The 14,741-nt window shown below is 39.7% G+C and overlaps 1 protein-coding gene across 11 annotated transcripts in view; it reads right to left on the bottom strand.

The window, feature by feature from the left end:
- Positions 1-6,241: 6,241 nt before the first annotated feature.
- Positions 6,242-14,741, bottom strand: part of LOC5578975 (protein FAM46C) — a 296,248-nt gene continuing 287,748 nt past the window's right edge. For all 11 annotated transcript variants that reach the window (XM_021841525.1, XM_021841519.1, XM_021841521.1 and 8 more), the window contains one exon: positions 6,242-10,173. In XM_021841525.1, coding sequence (XP_021697217.1) covers positions 8,350-10,173 — 1,824 coding nt within the window. In that variant the 3' untranslated portion in view covers positions 6,242-8,349. The remainder of the gene's footprint in view (positions 10,174-14,741) is intronic.

Here is a 14,741-nt window from a genome sequence, read left to right as displayed (position 1 = left end):
TTCGTCAAATTTTAGTTTTATTCGGGGGTGTGACACAGAACGTCTAGAACTGTGCTGCAGGTGCGTCGTCAGTCTGCGCCACAAACCGTGCTGCCAGCTGCGCTGCGTGTGATGACAGGTGTCGTCAGCTTTGTTGAGATCTTTGCCGAGGGAGGCGGCTGGATTGATTTGCGGTCTTTTCCGGGACGATTTCGTCGCATTTGCCGGACGATTGACGAATCGGAGGTAAGTACTTGGGTTTTGCTACATTTGTCAGTTTTTTTTTGTTCTTATTGATTGGTGGAGACATATTTCGACCTTTGGAGACGTGTTTGAGTGGATTTCGGTCTGTATGGTTTGGACAGGACGATGAATTATCGATAAATTTATAAGGATTAGGGTATCGACAATCAGAAAATTCAAAATTTTTGCTTTTCAAACAATATTTCTATGATTTTAAAAATATGGCAACACTGACGGTCATAGTGGTGTTTCAAAACCATTTCTGAATAAATCTCTGTTGATATTTTATACAGAATTGGGATCCTCAATATTATATATGAATCATTTCCGCGAAAAATATGCTCAACTTCAAACAAACAACCAATTTTGAGTTTGCAGCTGTGCATCTGACAATTACAATTGCTTTTGTTTTTTGCTATGCAGTGTTGATTGGACTTCTGAATTATTGTTAGCTACCATTAGCATGACCTTGCAACAACAGCTAAGGAAGCAATGAATTTAGGAAGAAAATTGCGACTTCTAACCGAACGACAAAGGTTTCTGGACCAAGTTGGATATTTCCGAGAGAAGCTAGGGAAGTTGAAAATAACTGATGATTTTGAGAAGAATCCAAAAATTTCCAAAGCAAACAAACAATTTCAAATAAGAAATCCAGTTTTTTACGAGCGCTAATAGCCGCCACATTCAAGCTCGGTTTCTGGCCTAAAATCAAGCGCCAAATTTCAGAATGCTTGATCCCTAACGTTCTGAAATAATTTGGGTTGGGTAGTTTGACAGCCAATCGATAAGTTTTTTGATCGATCTTATCGATTTGCTATCAAGTGACCCAAGCCAAATGTCAGATCGTCTAATCCCAACCAGAAAACGAGCTTCTTTTTGGCAGCCATTCCATTGGCGCTCGTAAAAAGCTGTCAGATAGGAACAATCCCAATAAGATATGAACAACTAGAGTACCTGTGAACAAGAGTGACATCATGTTCCAGTTTGGACAGGTCTCCTGCTCGGTTGGATCGCAGATTTGTATGGAAATGACAGTTCGCCGCTGTTCCAATTTTGACATTGACGCCACTTTTATTTAAATCCACTCTGGGAACAACCTCTGTGGCGTTTTGTCGACTAAGCCAACGTCAAACATGATTAAAAGTGTCATGGTTCAAATTTGAACCTATTTTTGAAGTAAAAGTTTAAATGTGATATTGCCATTGTTCGAGCAGAAAAAATTGCCAAATCAGTAGCAAGAATAGGCTCCACCAAACCAACAAACAAGATGTCATCAAAAGTTTTTGAACCCTATTTTGCGAACTTGTCAGGGATGCCAAGTCGTCGTGTTTTATATCTGAATGATTTTGAATATTATAGTGCATGCATAAAGAAACTTACAAATTCATCACAAATTTTTATCTGGATCGCACAGTTTTTTGTTAAATGAATCCTCTAAAATCTGGAATATTTTTAGACGAACGTTGGAACGCAACGATGTAACCGCCTTAAACATTCCTCTATAAATTCATGAAATATTTGGAAAAATTTCCGTGCGCTGCGGAACATTCAATGGAGTTCCTAGCAGATTCCATCTGACGAAGTCAGGAACACTTCGTAGACAAACAGACATGACACTGACAAACGCTTTAGAAATTCTTTTCGAATTTTAAAATTTACAACCAGAGGCATATCCATCGTGTTTGACGTTTAAGGCTAGATTTTATCTGAGACGAGACTCGCGAAGACGGTCTTCTTTTTCTGCGATTGCTGAGTTTTTTTTCTTGTTCCAATTTGTGTTTATACCAATCATGCGCAAGCCGTTCAAACCGCCACATGAACCTCTAAGCAAAAAATGATTGCGTTCGCATCACACCGAATCTTAAATAGCCTTTTGAGTGAAATTTCATGCCAGCAAACGTAGCAGGCGGGCTGCATTTGACGTTTCGTGACAGCAGAATCTGGGCTGCATATGACGTTGATATATTTCCTCTTCGCGAGTCTCTCTCAGGGTTTTACTTCACCTACTTAAATGTATTTGGTGCCGGACTAAAGGTCATCAACATTTGAAAATATGCACACAAAAGCGTTACAAAGCAGGGAGAACGTCTGAATGTCTTCTATATCGATTTGTTAGATTTTGTTGCCTTACGGTTTTTGCAGAATGTTATAAAAGGATACCCTGAAAAGTTTTTAGCAGAGAAAAATCAGACACTTCTTGATGAAATTCATACCAGTATATTTGAACCAATATTTTTGCAGAAATCTTACTAGATACATTTCAAAAAAGCTTACTAGCTTTTTGAGTATTCATAGCGATGTGGAAGTAGAAATTCATGGCGAAAGAGTTTCATAAGTTTCAATTTTTAATTTCTGGGGTTATTTTGATTTCCCAACATGTTAAAGTTTCAGGAATTTCCACCAGATAAGTTAAAAAATTTCTTGCTTTTACCTTCTTCCTTCGGGAATTTTAACTTTCCTGTCGAAATACTCGCCGTTTTTTTTTTTAATTTTCCGGGATTTACTTAAATTTGGAATATTCTGACATTTAAATTGGGTCCTAGAATGTTTAATGAAATCTTGTTTTTATTTAATGACACAAAAAAGCATGTTACTGCTACTATTTTAGCAATTTTTCCCGCTCAAATAACGGCTACATGATATTTAAACTTTAATTTAAAAATTTGGTCCATAAATGAACCTTGACACTTATGATCATGTTTGACGTTTGTCTAATCGACAAAAACACCACAGGGCTTTAAGTTTTAACACTGGGGTTGTTCCTATCTGACATTTTAGAAGGGACACGGAAAGCAAAATACACCCAAAATTTGAGTTTAAGCCAAAAAGTGTGACAAAATCTAAAAAAATGTTTTTTGGGCTTAAACAAAAGAAAAACATCAAAAAATTGAGTAAACATGTGTTTTCAGCCTAAACTTAAGCGTTTGGCATTAAAATTGGGACAGGCCTTTAGGACCCTATTAAGAGTCCTATTTTATAAGTCGAGTCAAGTCGATCAAAATGACTCGACTTGAGTCACTTTCGACCAAAATATTTGCTCGACACGGCTCTGTCACTCGATTTTTTCGACAGTTGTTACTCTATGTGACTGGATTACCATGGAAGTCGATAGATGACATCTGTAATATCCATGCTTACTTTGATCGACAGTGACTTCAGACGAGTCAAATTAATCTGTTCGATTTACAAAATAGATCTCTAAGGGGCCTATTTTGTAAATCGAGCAGATTCATGTGACTCGTCTGTATTCATTGTCGATCAAAGCAAGCATGCATATTTCAGATGTCACCCGTCGACTCCCATAGTAATCCAGTCACATAGAGTGACAACTGTCGAAAAATTCGAATGACAGAGCTGAGTCGAGCGATTTTTTCGGTCGACAGTGACTCCAGTCCAGTCATTTTGATCGATTCGACTTATAAAATAGACCCCTAAACTTATTTTCAAATTCACTAAACATACATTGCCACAACAGCTTTTTGTATTAATGTTTCAACTAATAGACAAGTTAATATGCATTAAGCTCTTTATTGTTACCTTCCAGTGCATTCAAACTTTCTTAGGCTTATCTTTGCTAGTTTGCGCTTCAAAACTAGTCTTAACACTCAATAAAACCACCCAGAAATAATCAATTTGTTGGTTTTTCGCAACGCACCGCATTGCAACTCTAATTTGCAGCAACGGCTCGGAACTGCTTTTGCAGCAGAAACCTAACCAAAGTTGCGCCCATGAAACTACTGCCCTACAAACAGCGGAACATATCCACACCATATAGCATATCATACGCACCCAACCGTCAATGTCTAGCCGAAGAGCGTATTAAAATTGATTACGCAATCTCCTTGTCAATGGAGCAATGGATGCATTATTATGTACAACCCCTTTCTAGTGCAATACATTTGCTGTCAGTTATTAAATTTATTGGGTCCTAAAGCCTTGTTCCAATTTTAGTACCACAATTTTAGGCCAGAAACACATGTTTACTCAATTTTTAAATGCTTTTCTTTGGCTTACGACAAAAAAAAACACTTTTTTCTGATTTTTGAGATTTTGTCACGCTCTTTGGTTTAAACTCACATTTTTGGTGTATTTTATTTTCCGTGTGTCTTGCTAACTGTCAGATAGGAACAACCCCAGTGTTAAAAAGTTGAACCCTTGTGGCGTTTTTGTCGACTAAGTGAACGTCAAACATGATCAAAAGAGTCAAGGTTCAAATTTGGACCTCTTGTTCAAATCAAAGTTTAAATATGATATATTGATATTGAGGGCCGTATTTTATGAGTCAAGTCGATCAAAATTACTCGATTGGAGTTACTGTCGACCAAAATATCCACTCGAAACAGACTCTGTCACTGGAATTTATCGAAAGTTGTCACTCTATGTGACTGGATTACTATGGAAGTCGACGGGTGACATCTTAAGGCGAAGTAAGCCGTCATTGAAATTTGTACGCGTCGTTGATGGTTGTTGCTTATTCATCTGTAGACTTTGAATCGAACAAAATCAGTTGGGATTGCACAGACACAGCTTATTTGAATTAAGTATTTTTTTCAAGGTTGTTGTTTGAAGTCTGCCAAAAACCACAGTAGAAGTCCTCTTTGCAAGACGGACGCATGAAATTACCTCAAGCAAGAATCCTTTAAGAATCTACCGGGGGTCTCTAAATATCCATTTATCTATTCAGTCCACAAAATCAAGCAACAATCTCGCCAGCAATCTACTTATGATTTTGAAAAAAACGCTTAGTGTCAGATCTCGCTATGAAATTGCTTAGAGTGTCTTCAAACATCCTTAATATGTCGAAAGTATATTTCATAGAATCTAATAAAAATATTTGGAATTCGATTTTAAAAGATCATACATGAATATGCTGCTTGATTTTTTTGAATCATGGTTTCACAAATAATCTGCTAGGAATCTTTTTAGAAGTAACACAAAAAAACTTCCTTTAAGTTTCCATTAAGATATCATGGTAATTCGCTAAGGATCTCGCTAGAAAAATCCTAGAAAGAGTCCTACAAAAAAAAAAACAGTCAAAGTTTATGGAAGAAATCCGGCGAAAATCTTCACTGGCAGCCGAAAGTTTTTACAATACGATTCTGAGAGACATTCAATAATAATCTTTCTAGAAACTCATGGAGTGCGAGATGCTCGGCGGTCATGTTCCCATGTTTTAATTTTGTAGTTTGGTTTAAAAAAACATATTAACTCCACTGAAAGATAAACCAAATGGTAGCAGTGATAATACGCCCAATACTAAAAAACTCAACTGAAATTGCAAATAGGGTCCTAAAGCCCTGTCCCGATTTTAGTGCCAAACGCTTAAGTTTAGGCCAAAAACACATGTTTACTCAATTTTCCAATGTTTTCCGTTGGTTTAAGTCCGAAAAACATTTTTTTATGTTATTTTAGATTTTGTCACACCCCTTGGCTTAAACTCAAATTTTGGGTGAATTTTGTTTTCCGTGTCCCTTCCGAAATGTCAGATAGGAACAACCCCAGTGTTAAAACTAAAACCCCTGTGGTGTTTTTGTCGACTAAGCGAACGTCAAACATGATCTCAAGTGTCAAGGTTCATTTATGGATCCAATTTTAAAATTAATGTTTAAACATGATACAGCCGTTATTTGAGCGGGAAAAATTGCTAAAGTAGTTGAAATAACATGCTCTTTCGTGTTGTTGAATAAAAACAAGATTTTATCAAACATTTTAGGACCCAATTGCTTTTTGAGAACATCTTCAATGATGGCAGCAATCCTACTAGCTTTCTCATTTGATATTTTTTTTGAGTTCCAAAAATGTGAACACCAAAGATGATAGCTTGTGTTTTAGTATGAGCCCAAATGATTCTATGAACAACACCAGAATCGTTGAACATCGACTGGACCTGAAAGTGTTGAGATGCAGTATGAAACGCATTCCAAGCATTCTGGGTGGCTGAAGTTTATTCCTTTTTTGAGATAGATGCCATTTGAACATTCTTTCTGTATTTTGATACCTCTTAGGATAGTTTTTCCTCATTCGAAATATTCCAAGATATTCGCCAAGCAGGAAAAAGCAGGACAAAACTTGAAATGTGACAAATAAATCAGGACGCCTCATCAAAATCTTAAAATAAGAGCATGTCCTGCTCAATCAGGACGGATGGTAACCATATAATCGAACGGTCACTCCGATTGCGAAACGTCAAAATCTCATGGGGAACAAACCGAAAACAGCAGATCACAGTTGTCTCATGAATTGCCTTGTCAAGCAAATCGTTTATGTTCCAATTCATGCTCCAAGTTTCAGAAAATAACAACTTGTTTGCAGTTTTAACAAAATTAAGAAGCAATAGGGCGATATTCAAAATTGAAAAGGCAATAGATGGCTCTTTTTTCAATGGTAGCAAAAACGAAAACCTGAAGCAAAACAAGCACCACGGAAGATGAACTAAACACAAACAGTTTTGAATTCCCGTTACGGTTGATTTTAAATCACTACATTTTGGATCCAGTTTCCTAATTGGAAGTAATTTACGTTTTTCATTATTTTTCATGCGATTTGACAGTTCTCGACTACCATTCTTCCATGCGCTTGTGTTGGAAGTTTGAGAAATTTGAGAAGCACGATCAGTGAGTGGAATACAAACCCAGTGTCGCCACTCAGCGGCCAGTGAGATAAACTGAATGTTCGAAAGGTCTGTGCTTTTAGTAGCTGGCACCAACTGTTAGCGTTTAAGAACCATTAAAACAGTCGTTTCCCTATTCATGCTCCAAGTTTTAGAAAGATTGTCTGCAGTTTTAACGAAATTAAGAAGCAATAAGGTAAAACTTGCCAATCCTTAAACAATAGATTGTAGAATAATTGTTAGACATTCCAGTTCAAATCTGTGTTCTATTAAACGAAATTTTACTTTCAAACATACATCCAGTCACTCTTTGACTGCTTACTGTTATTAATTATCGAAACCATACAGACCGTAACCTCACTTTTCTCCACACCATCCAACCGCGCAGCAGGTACAACATCAAACAGTGGCGTCAACTAACACGGATCGGACAACTAATTTGCGATTGTTTCGCCCCTAAATCTCCTAAAGATTTTCACCTCTTCTCATGACGATTGACAAAGAGTGTTAAAAATGTGTGTCCCTTAATTGGCCTAAACTCTGAACACCTAGTTAAAATTGCTTAGTAATTTTTCGCACGCCCCTGTCACTCGGCTCGGCGCCACTAAGTCTAAAACACCTTTTCTGTTCCTATTACAAAGATAGTTGAGTTTGATTCCTGCACTTCAATCTGATTCTCGATACATTTACAAACACTCATATCGACACACATAGTGGGAAAAGGAACAAAAATGACGAGTAAGATGCATTTTTATGCTGGTGGTTATGGATATTTGTTTTCATTTCCTCATATTTGTACATTTTTTTTCTTTTCATATAGTTTGGTTCAGTTGGAATTGATTCCGCTCGACGCGTCTCACACAGAGATGGCACTGTGTGCTATCACAAGATGTCAACGTTTTCCTGGTTCGCTCGCGATTTTTTTTCGTGTTCTTTCCGAAATTGGTGTAGTTTTTGGACATTTAGATTCGCTGGGAAAAGGGTTGGTGGTTATTTTGAAGGTCGATTGAATTGAATTTTTGCGATTAAATATTGCTTTATAACTCTGACTTTATAGATAGCGCTGACGCCACTGTTTGGTTGCACCGGTTTGGCAATTTTGCGTAGTGTTTCTCTTTCGGAATACAAAAGATCTTTTGTTTCAGTTGATTTTGAACGGACGCAATTTGTGTTAGTGTTTTGTGTGGTTTACATGGTTTGAATCTGTTGAGCTGTGGAGAGGAAAACGTGTATCATGCTTACTGTTCTAGTAATCATCTATCCGACACTAAAATATTAGTAAAGTAACGATTGTTGCTGCTGTTGTCTGCATTGTAAATGTTGTTGCTGTTGTAGGAGTTGCTACTGCAGCAGATGGACGATGACGTCGTCGACGGTGACGTTGCATGCGACTGCGGTTCGAACGTGGCCACGATCGGTGTAGTGGTGACGCTGATGATTGATCCCACTAGTAGTGGTGCCGCCGGATTGGTACAGTTGATGTTGTTGTTGCTGTTATCGGGTTCCGCAAGCGCCGATCACGTCGTCAGCCACGTGGCGTTGCACGTGCAGAGCGTCGTCGGGATGACTGGAGCGTAGTAGATTCCGTTGGCGTAGAGTAGACCGGCTGGTTGTGGAGCAAGCGAGATGGTTTGCTGCTGCGGTTGAGCTTGTCCAGGCTGAGGAGACTGCTGTTGCATGATGGCCTGTGGATGCTGGAGCTGTAGGGTTTGCGTCTGTGGCACACCCTGCGGATGGTGGTGGTGGATGACAGTCTGCTGAACTGGTGAGAGTTGTTGAGGCTGTAAGCTCATTTGTGAGAGTTGAGTCTGAAGTGGTTGCAGCGACATTGTGGTGTGCTGCGGTACCGTACTCGTGGTTGTAATGATGGTTGTCTGTGGATTTTGAGGATGGTCACGGTAGAGTACCTGCATGGCCAGCGATTCGATCAACATCAGCGTTTGACGACGCTCGTGACCCATAAGACAGACTGTGCTATGTTCGACAACATCGTATAAATGCATCAGGTACTGGTACTGTAGATGTTCTTCCACCTCACCCCAAAAGTGGTTCCTCAAGTAGCTTTCCAGCTTGATTTTCTGCTGATCAATGTCCGGAAAGTCGATGAAGAACCGTGAGCACATGTAACGCTCCAGCGTTTTGATCTTCTGTTGATCAACTGGAATATAGTTTCTCACCAACAAGTTGCAATACTTGAGCAGTCCTCCTCCCCGGATTTCCTCCGGTTGCCTCGTCGATATCAGCTTCTTCTGCAAATGGTATAGAGCTTCCTGGAAATCGCCGTACACCGACTCTCCAACGACGGATGGGTAGAAATTCTCCGTAATCATGGGCCTCTCAGTACAGTCGTAGAACAGCAGCAACGAGTCCAGCACAATCTGGAACGAGTCGACGCTAAACTCGAACTGTCGACGCATCGTATCGACAAACTTCAGCTCGACGTTCTTGTGCCCTGGGGAGTTGCCCAGCGAGATCAGACTCCAGCGATCACCATCGTTGTTGTTGTTCACCTTCACCATCTTGCCAACGTAGGCTTCTTTGAGCGAACACTGCGTTATCCTCCGCCTGACTACACCCTCTGGTAACAGGTCCAAAAGCGACGACAAAACAGCAGACTTGACACGATCAAAGTGTCGGTTTGAGCTAAACTCCACAGCAAAAATCAAATCCAGATCATTGTATGGCTGTGCTTCTGAAGCCAGCACGTGACTAGCGGCGCCTCCATTCAGGCGAATATCCTTCACGATCATACCGGCCCCACCGGATCCAATATCGGCCTCCAACTTCTCCCGCACGATGTTCACCAGATCGGTCAGCTTGACCTCCAGGGTCGGGAAGTTTCCACGACCGTGGATGGCAACGGGTTCGTTCATCACATCGTTCAGCTTTTTAACCTGCTCGAACGACAGCACTGCTAGCCGTTGAGCTGAATTGTCCAGATTTTCGTATGAAGATCCATTCTCGGACCCAGCCGATGACAGTCCGGACGATGTAGACGCAGCCGACGATACGGCCGAAGACGAGGAAGCCGACGAGTAGGATGAAGACGAACAGGAAGCTAGCGAACTGTTGGAACGTGGCGAAGGCGGTGGCGATACGAAGCCCGCATCCGAGGCGGCATAATTCAGTGTCGTGTAGCTGTTGTTGGAGTTGTTGCTGTGGTGCCGATGCAAGTGATGATTCTGGTGACTGTACTTTTGCTGATGATGCTGCTGCTGCTGCTGCTGTTGATGGTGGTGATAGGAATAGGTGTTTGTGTTGTTGCTGCCGTCCTGAGCCTGTACGTGATAGCCGTCCATGATCCGTGCGTTGTAGGAGTCGGGAACTTTCAAAGTTCCACACTGAAATGAGAAACAGAGAAGAAGTAGGGTTAGAATCTGATAACAAGCAGATGCATATTCAAAATTTACAAACAGAATTGATTGGAATCGATTTCACGATCCATTAAACCTAATCACATCCCACAATCCAACGAAACTCGCGACATTCAAAGATCGCTTGGCCTTGATTAGATCTGGTTATCTCCTAGCGAATCCATCCCCAGTCCATCAGGTGCTCATCTTGCCTAGCAAATAAGAAACCGGTTCCAGGCAAACGCAACCCGATTAATGCGGGAGGTGTGTCGTGCGATCTTGTGCAAACGTCGACCGCGAAAAAACAGGAAACAGAACGTTTCACTTTCAACCAGTTTATTGCGTCGTAGGATTTCTGTCTGTCTGTACTGGAGCGAGTTTGCAAATTTACTTTGTCCGAAATGTTGGCGCGCGCAAAAACGCAATTTTCGAGTGACCTTGGGCGGGGGAGCGTCTCTCCCAGCTCCGTACAATTCGAAGCAGTTTGCCATTGGACGTGCTAACTGCTTCCTCCCAATCGACCTGAGGCTATTTATGCGCGAATTGCTGCGTGTCTTTTCCTATCACATTGATTGATTTGCTCCGATTGCTTCGGGCATTTAAAGGACATCGATGTTTGATTAGGCGGTTTCCTCGCTTATTAAGAACTAATTTAGCTGAGGCTTTTGTTCTTTAAATAGCTTTATGGGAATCACAATTAGCTCAAGGTCGGTCCTGGTAGCGTGCGGAGTCCAATTAGTTTGAAACACGGGAAAGAAGGCACACTTCAAAGGCTTTCGGGGAGCAATCAAATTGGCTTTGGATGAAACTGGAATCGAGTTTAATGAATATCTAATGGACCTGTTGTGGTTTTATTACTCGATTTCGTGAATGTCTCCCACGGAAAGGCGCTTCTAATATTGCGTAACCTTTGTCATACATGTTTGAAAGCATTATATAAGAATATTATCAATAAAGATGTAGATTTGATTTCGATTTAAAGAAAAACGAATTCAAAGGGAGTCGCAGTATTCCCAGGATCCCTTCTCGATCAAATTGATGTTGAATTTTCGATGCAGCAAATTACCACCAAATTAAATAAACCGTCCGCAGACAACTCCGTCAGAACAAAGACCCTTTCGATTCTTTGTGTTCAGCCATAGTCAACGAGTCGGTACATATTTGCCTACCGAAAGAGTTACTTAATCCATTATTTACAGCACGGTGATTACGATAATTGGCTTAAGCTCGGCAAGGGCCCCAGAGCCGAGATGCAGCTAGGTAGATACTGACTCACTCTCTCCCTCTCTCCCTCTTACACTACGCGGCTGGCCCTTTTTTTTGATGACATGACGGAGGAGGTTCGGCAGCTATCATTACCGGCAACGACAACAACAACTACGGCCTTATCCAGGCAGCATTCGAGGCAACATCCAGTGGCATAGCTAGAGCTTTCGTGGCCCAGTGCGGAGGAAAATTTGGGGGCCCCTAAAATAGAGGCGCTAAAAATCTGAACTCAATGAAAATACATATCAACTTCTTCAGAAGTTCTCGTTTGACTTTTTTCAAGAATCTTCAAAGAAATTATTTTAAAATTTTGTGTGACAGAACTTGAAGAAGAATATCTTGAAAACTTTCGTTGAATTATGCTAGTAATTCTTGGAAAAGTCGTAAAAAATCTTGGCACAATTGAAAGGAAAATTACTCGACAAATTCCTGAAATTCTAATTCACTGAAAATATCTTTCTTGTTTCTTTATGCAATCCTACGCAAATAATTGATTTTATTATATGAAGTATTTGCAGCGATGCTCATAAAAATATCATAGAAGTAAAAAACATATATTTGGAACTCTGTTGGTGTTTCTAATTTCTTGGCAGATTTTCTATTGAAACCCCTAGTAATGCTCTAAAAAAAAACTCGTGTAAGGATTCCTCCTGGGGAAACAAATCTGGTTGAATCACTAAGAATAATCTGGACTAATTACTGCATGTAACGCTTGAAGAACTGCTTCCAGTAATGCTTGAAGTAATGCAAAGACGAATCCAAGATGGACTGCCTAGAAAAAATAAAGGACGAATCCAAAAGGATCGCCAATGATCTGAGGAATCATTGCAAACTGATAAGATAGTTATCAATAGGAAATTCTAAGAGCAATCTCGAGATATATGTTTGAAACAACAAGAAAAATGTGGAAGAATCCCTGGAGTTGTTTGTAAAGGAATAGTTGGGAAAACTTCTGAAGGCACTTATTGCAGAAAAAAACTTAGGAGGTCTCATCAGAGAAATTCTTGGTTGACCATTTTCAATTTTTTTTTGAACTTGTCTCGTAGGAATTTATGAAGAATCCTTGAAAAAAATCTGGATTGGATCATAAAGATATTCTCTGAATCTCTACAGTAATTTCTTGAAAAATTGCTTAAACAATTTAAGAGATTCCATATAGAAATGCCAGATGGATTGGCCACCCGCAGTTGGTACTCCGTTATTTCAAGAACAGCAATATTTACACAGGGAACCAACAGACGTTTCTCAAGATCTGAGACGAGACTCGCAAAGACGGTCTTGTTTTCTTGTGATTGTTGAGTTTTTTTCTTATTCCATTCTGTGTTTATATCAATCATGCGCAAGCCGTTCAAACCTCACATGAACATCTCAGCAAAAACGTATGGCGTTTGCATCACTTGAGTGATGTTTGAGTGATTTTTCATGTCAGCAAACGTAGCAGACATTAGAAATAACTAGTATTGTGTTTAGTTTTATCCGCATACTTGGAATAACTGCTCCGTTATTCTGCCATAAAACCGACGGGCTGCATTTGACGTTTCGTGACAGCGGAATCTGGGCTGCATATGATGTTGATATTTTACCTCTTCACGAGTCTCTCTTAGCTCAGGATCAGTAATATTTTCAATGTGTATTATTATAACAAACGATACCGGTGCCGGCTGCGTCCGAATTCAGGTCAATTTGGGGATGGGAGGGAAATGTTGACGTGTCACTTGCATATACACGGACGAGCGATACCAATAGTGCGGTGTGATCCGGATTCTGTCTCTCGCTCACAAAGGAGCATGCAACAGATTCAATGAATCATACACTACTTAACTAGTTATTCACTTAGGTACACTCATAGTTATAATAACAGAAATTTGCTCTTCACTAAACATTACAATATTAAAGTTAGTTCTTCAAAGAACAAATCATTAAGGCGAAGTAGGCCGTCATTGAAATTTGTACTGGGCATCGACGATTGTGGCTAATTCGTCTAACGATTACGAATTAAATAAAATCATTTGGTTTTGCACGGATATAGGGTTTCAATGCTAGTAATGGACCCCTTAGTAGTTGAAATTAATTCTAGACGCTTCCTTGCAATGATATTTCAGACGCATACCGTTTTGATTCATATTACGGATACTTAAGGCTTCAGTGAAGTACAACTGATTGAAACACATTTAAATTGAATCGTTCTATATGAAACCTTAGCGTAATCAAGCCTCACAGACACCTAAATTTCGAATGCTGGGTAAAGATTCGGATTCCACATCTTGAATTCACTTTGGTTAATCGAAATATTCAGCCTCTTTATGATTTTTATTCCGGACACAATCACACTTTTGCTTCATATTCCGGACACTTAGATTCGAATTCCGGACAGCTCTTGAAAAAACACTATTAGAATAGTTAAATTATTAATTAAACGCACTAAACCACTAGAAAGACGTCAAAGCAAGTTGAGCATAGTAAATTTGCATGGCTTGCTATAGAAAATGTTTATTAAAATCATCTTTCAAATTGAGAACTTTTTCACAGCAAATTTTGAAACATTTCGAGTGATATCTTTCCCATACAAAGTACAGTGTCCGGAATTTGAAGCTGTCCGGCATTCGAATCAAAACGGTATACGTTTTGTGGAGTCTAACAACAAATTCAATGTCTTTACTTCATAGTACGTCTATGAAACATACAAAATCATTCGATTTTTCCAGCGAAATATGCATTTGAAAAACTGTTGTCCGAATGCCTATTATGGACCCTCCCGGGGTCCATAATAGGATTGTTTACAAATTTGACGTTGCGTATTATGGACCCTCCATTTGATTCCCATGTAATCCGGCTCGCTGCCGACGAGCCTATTATGGACCCACCTGGAAATGCGTATTATAGACCCTCTTGTGTGGTTTCATTTACAAAACTGTTCAAATATGTGTATTTATGCGTCTCAAATCAAATATTTTGCCTGAAACTGATGACTAACAATGTAATCGAAGTTCCCCCGGTGGATTTTCATAGAAATAAAGTTGCTTTGAGTGTTAATTTTATGTTTTTCTGTAGGGGGTCCATAATACGCAAAGGGTCCATAACCGGCATCGACTCCCTAGCTGAATAAGTACCAGCATACATTCTGAAAGTCAGCGGTAGTAGTGATACTTTTCTGTGTCAATATTACTTATGATGACTGAGTTTCATGACTTTGAAATTGCAAGCTGCAAAATCAACATGGCTGTCAAAACGAATGACGGTCTACTTAGCCTTAACTCTAAGTTATATGTTTGTTATTAAAATAACTAAAT

The sequence above is a fragment of the Aedes aegypti genome, chromosome 2, assembly GCF_002204515.2.
Source record: "Aedes aegypti strain LVP_AGWG chromosome 2, AaegL5.0 Primary Assembly, whole genome shotgun sequence".
Classification (NCBI taxonomy): Eukaryota; Metazoa; Arthropoda; class Insecta; order Diptera; family Culicidae; genus Aedes; species Aedes aegypti.
The sequence above is the reverse complement of the archived record's forward strand: the minus strand, read 5'-3'. Positions and strand labels throughout refer to the sequence as shown.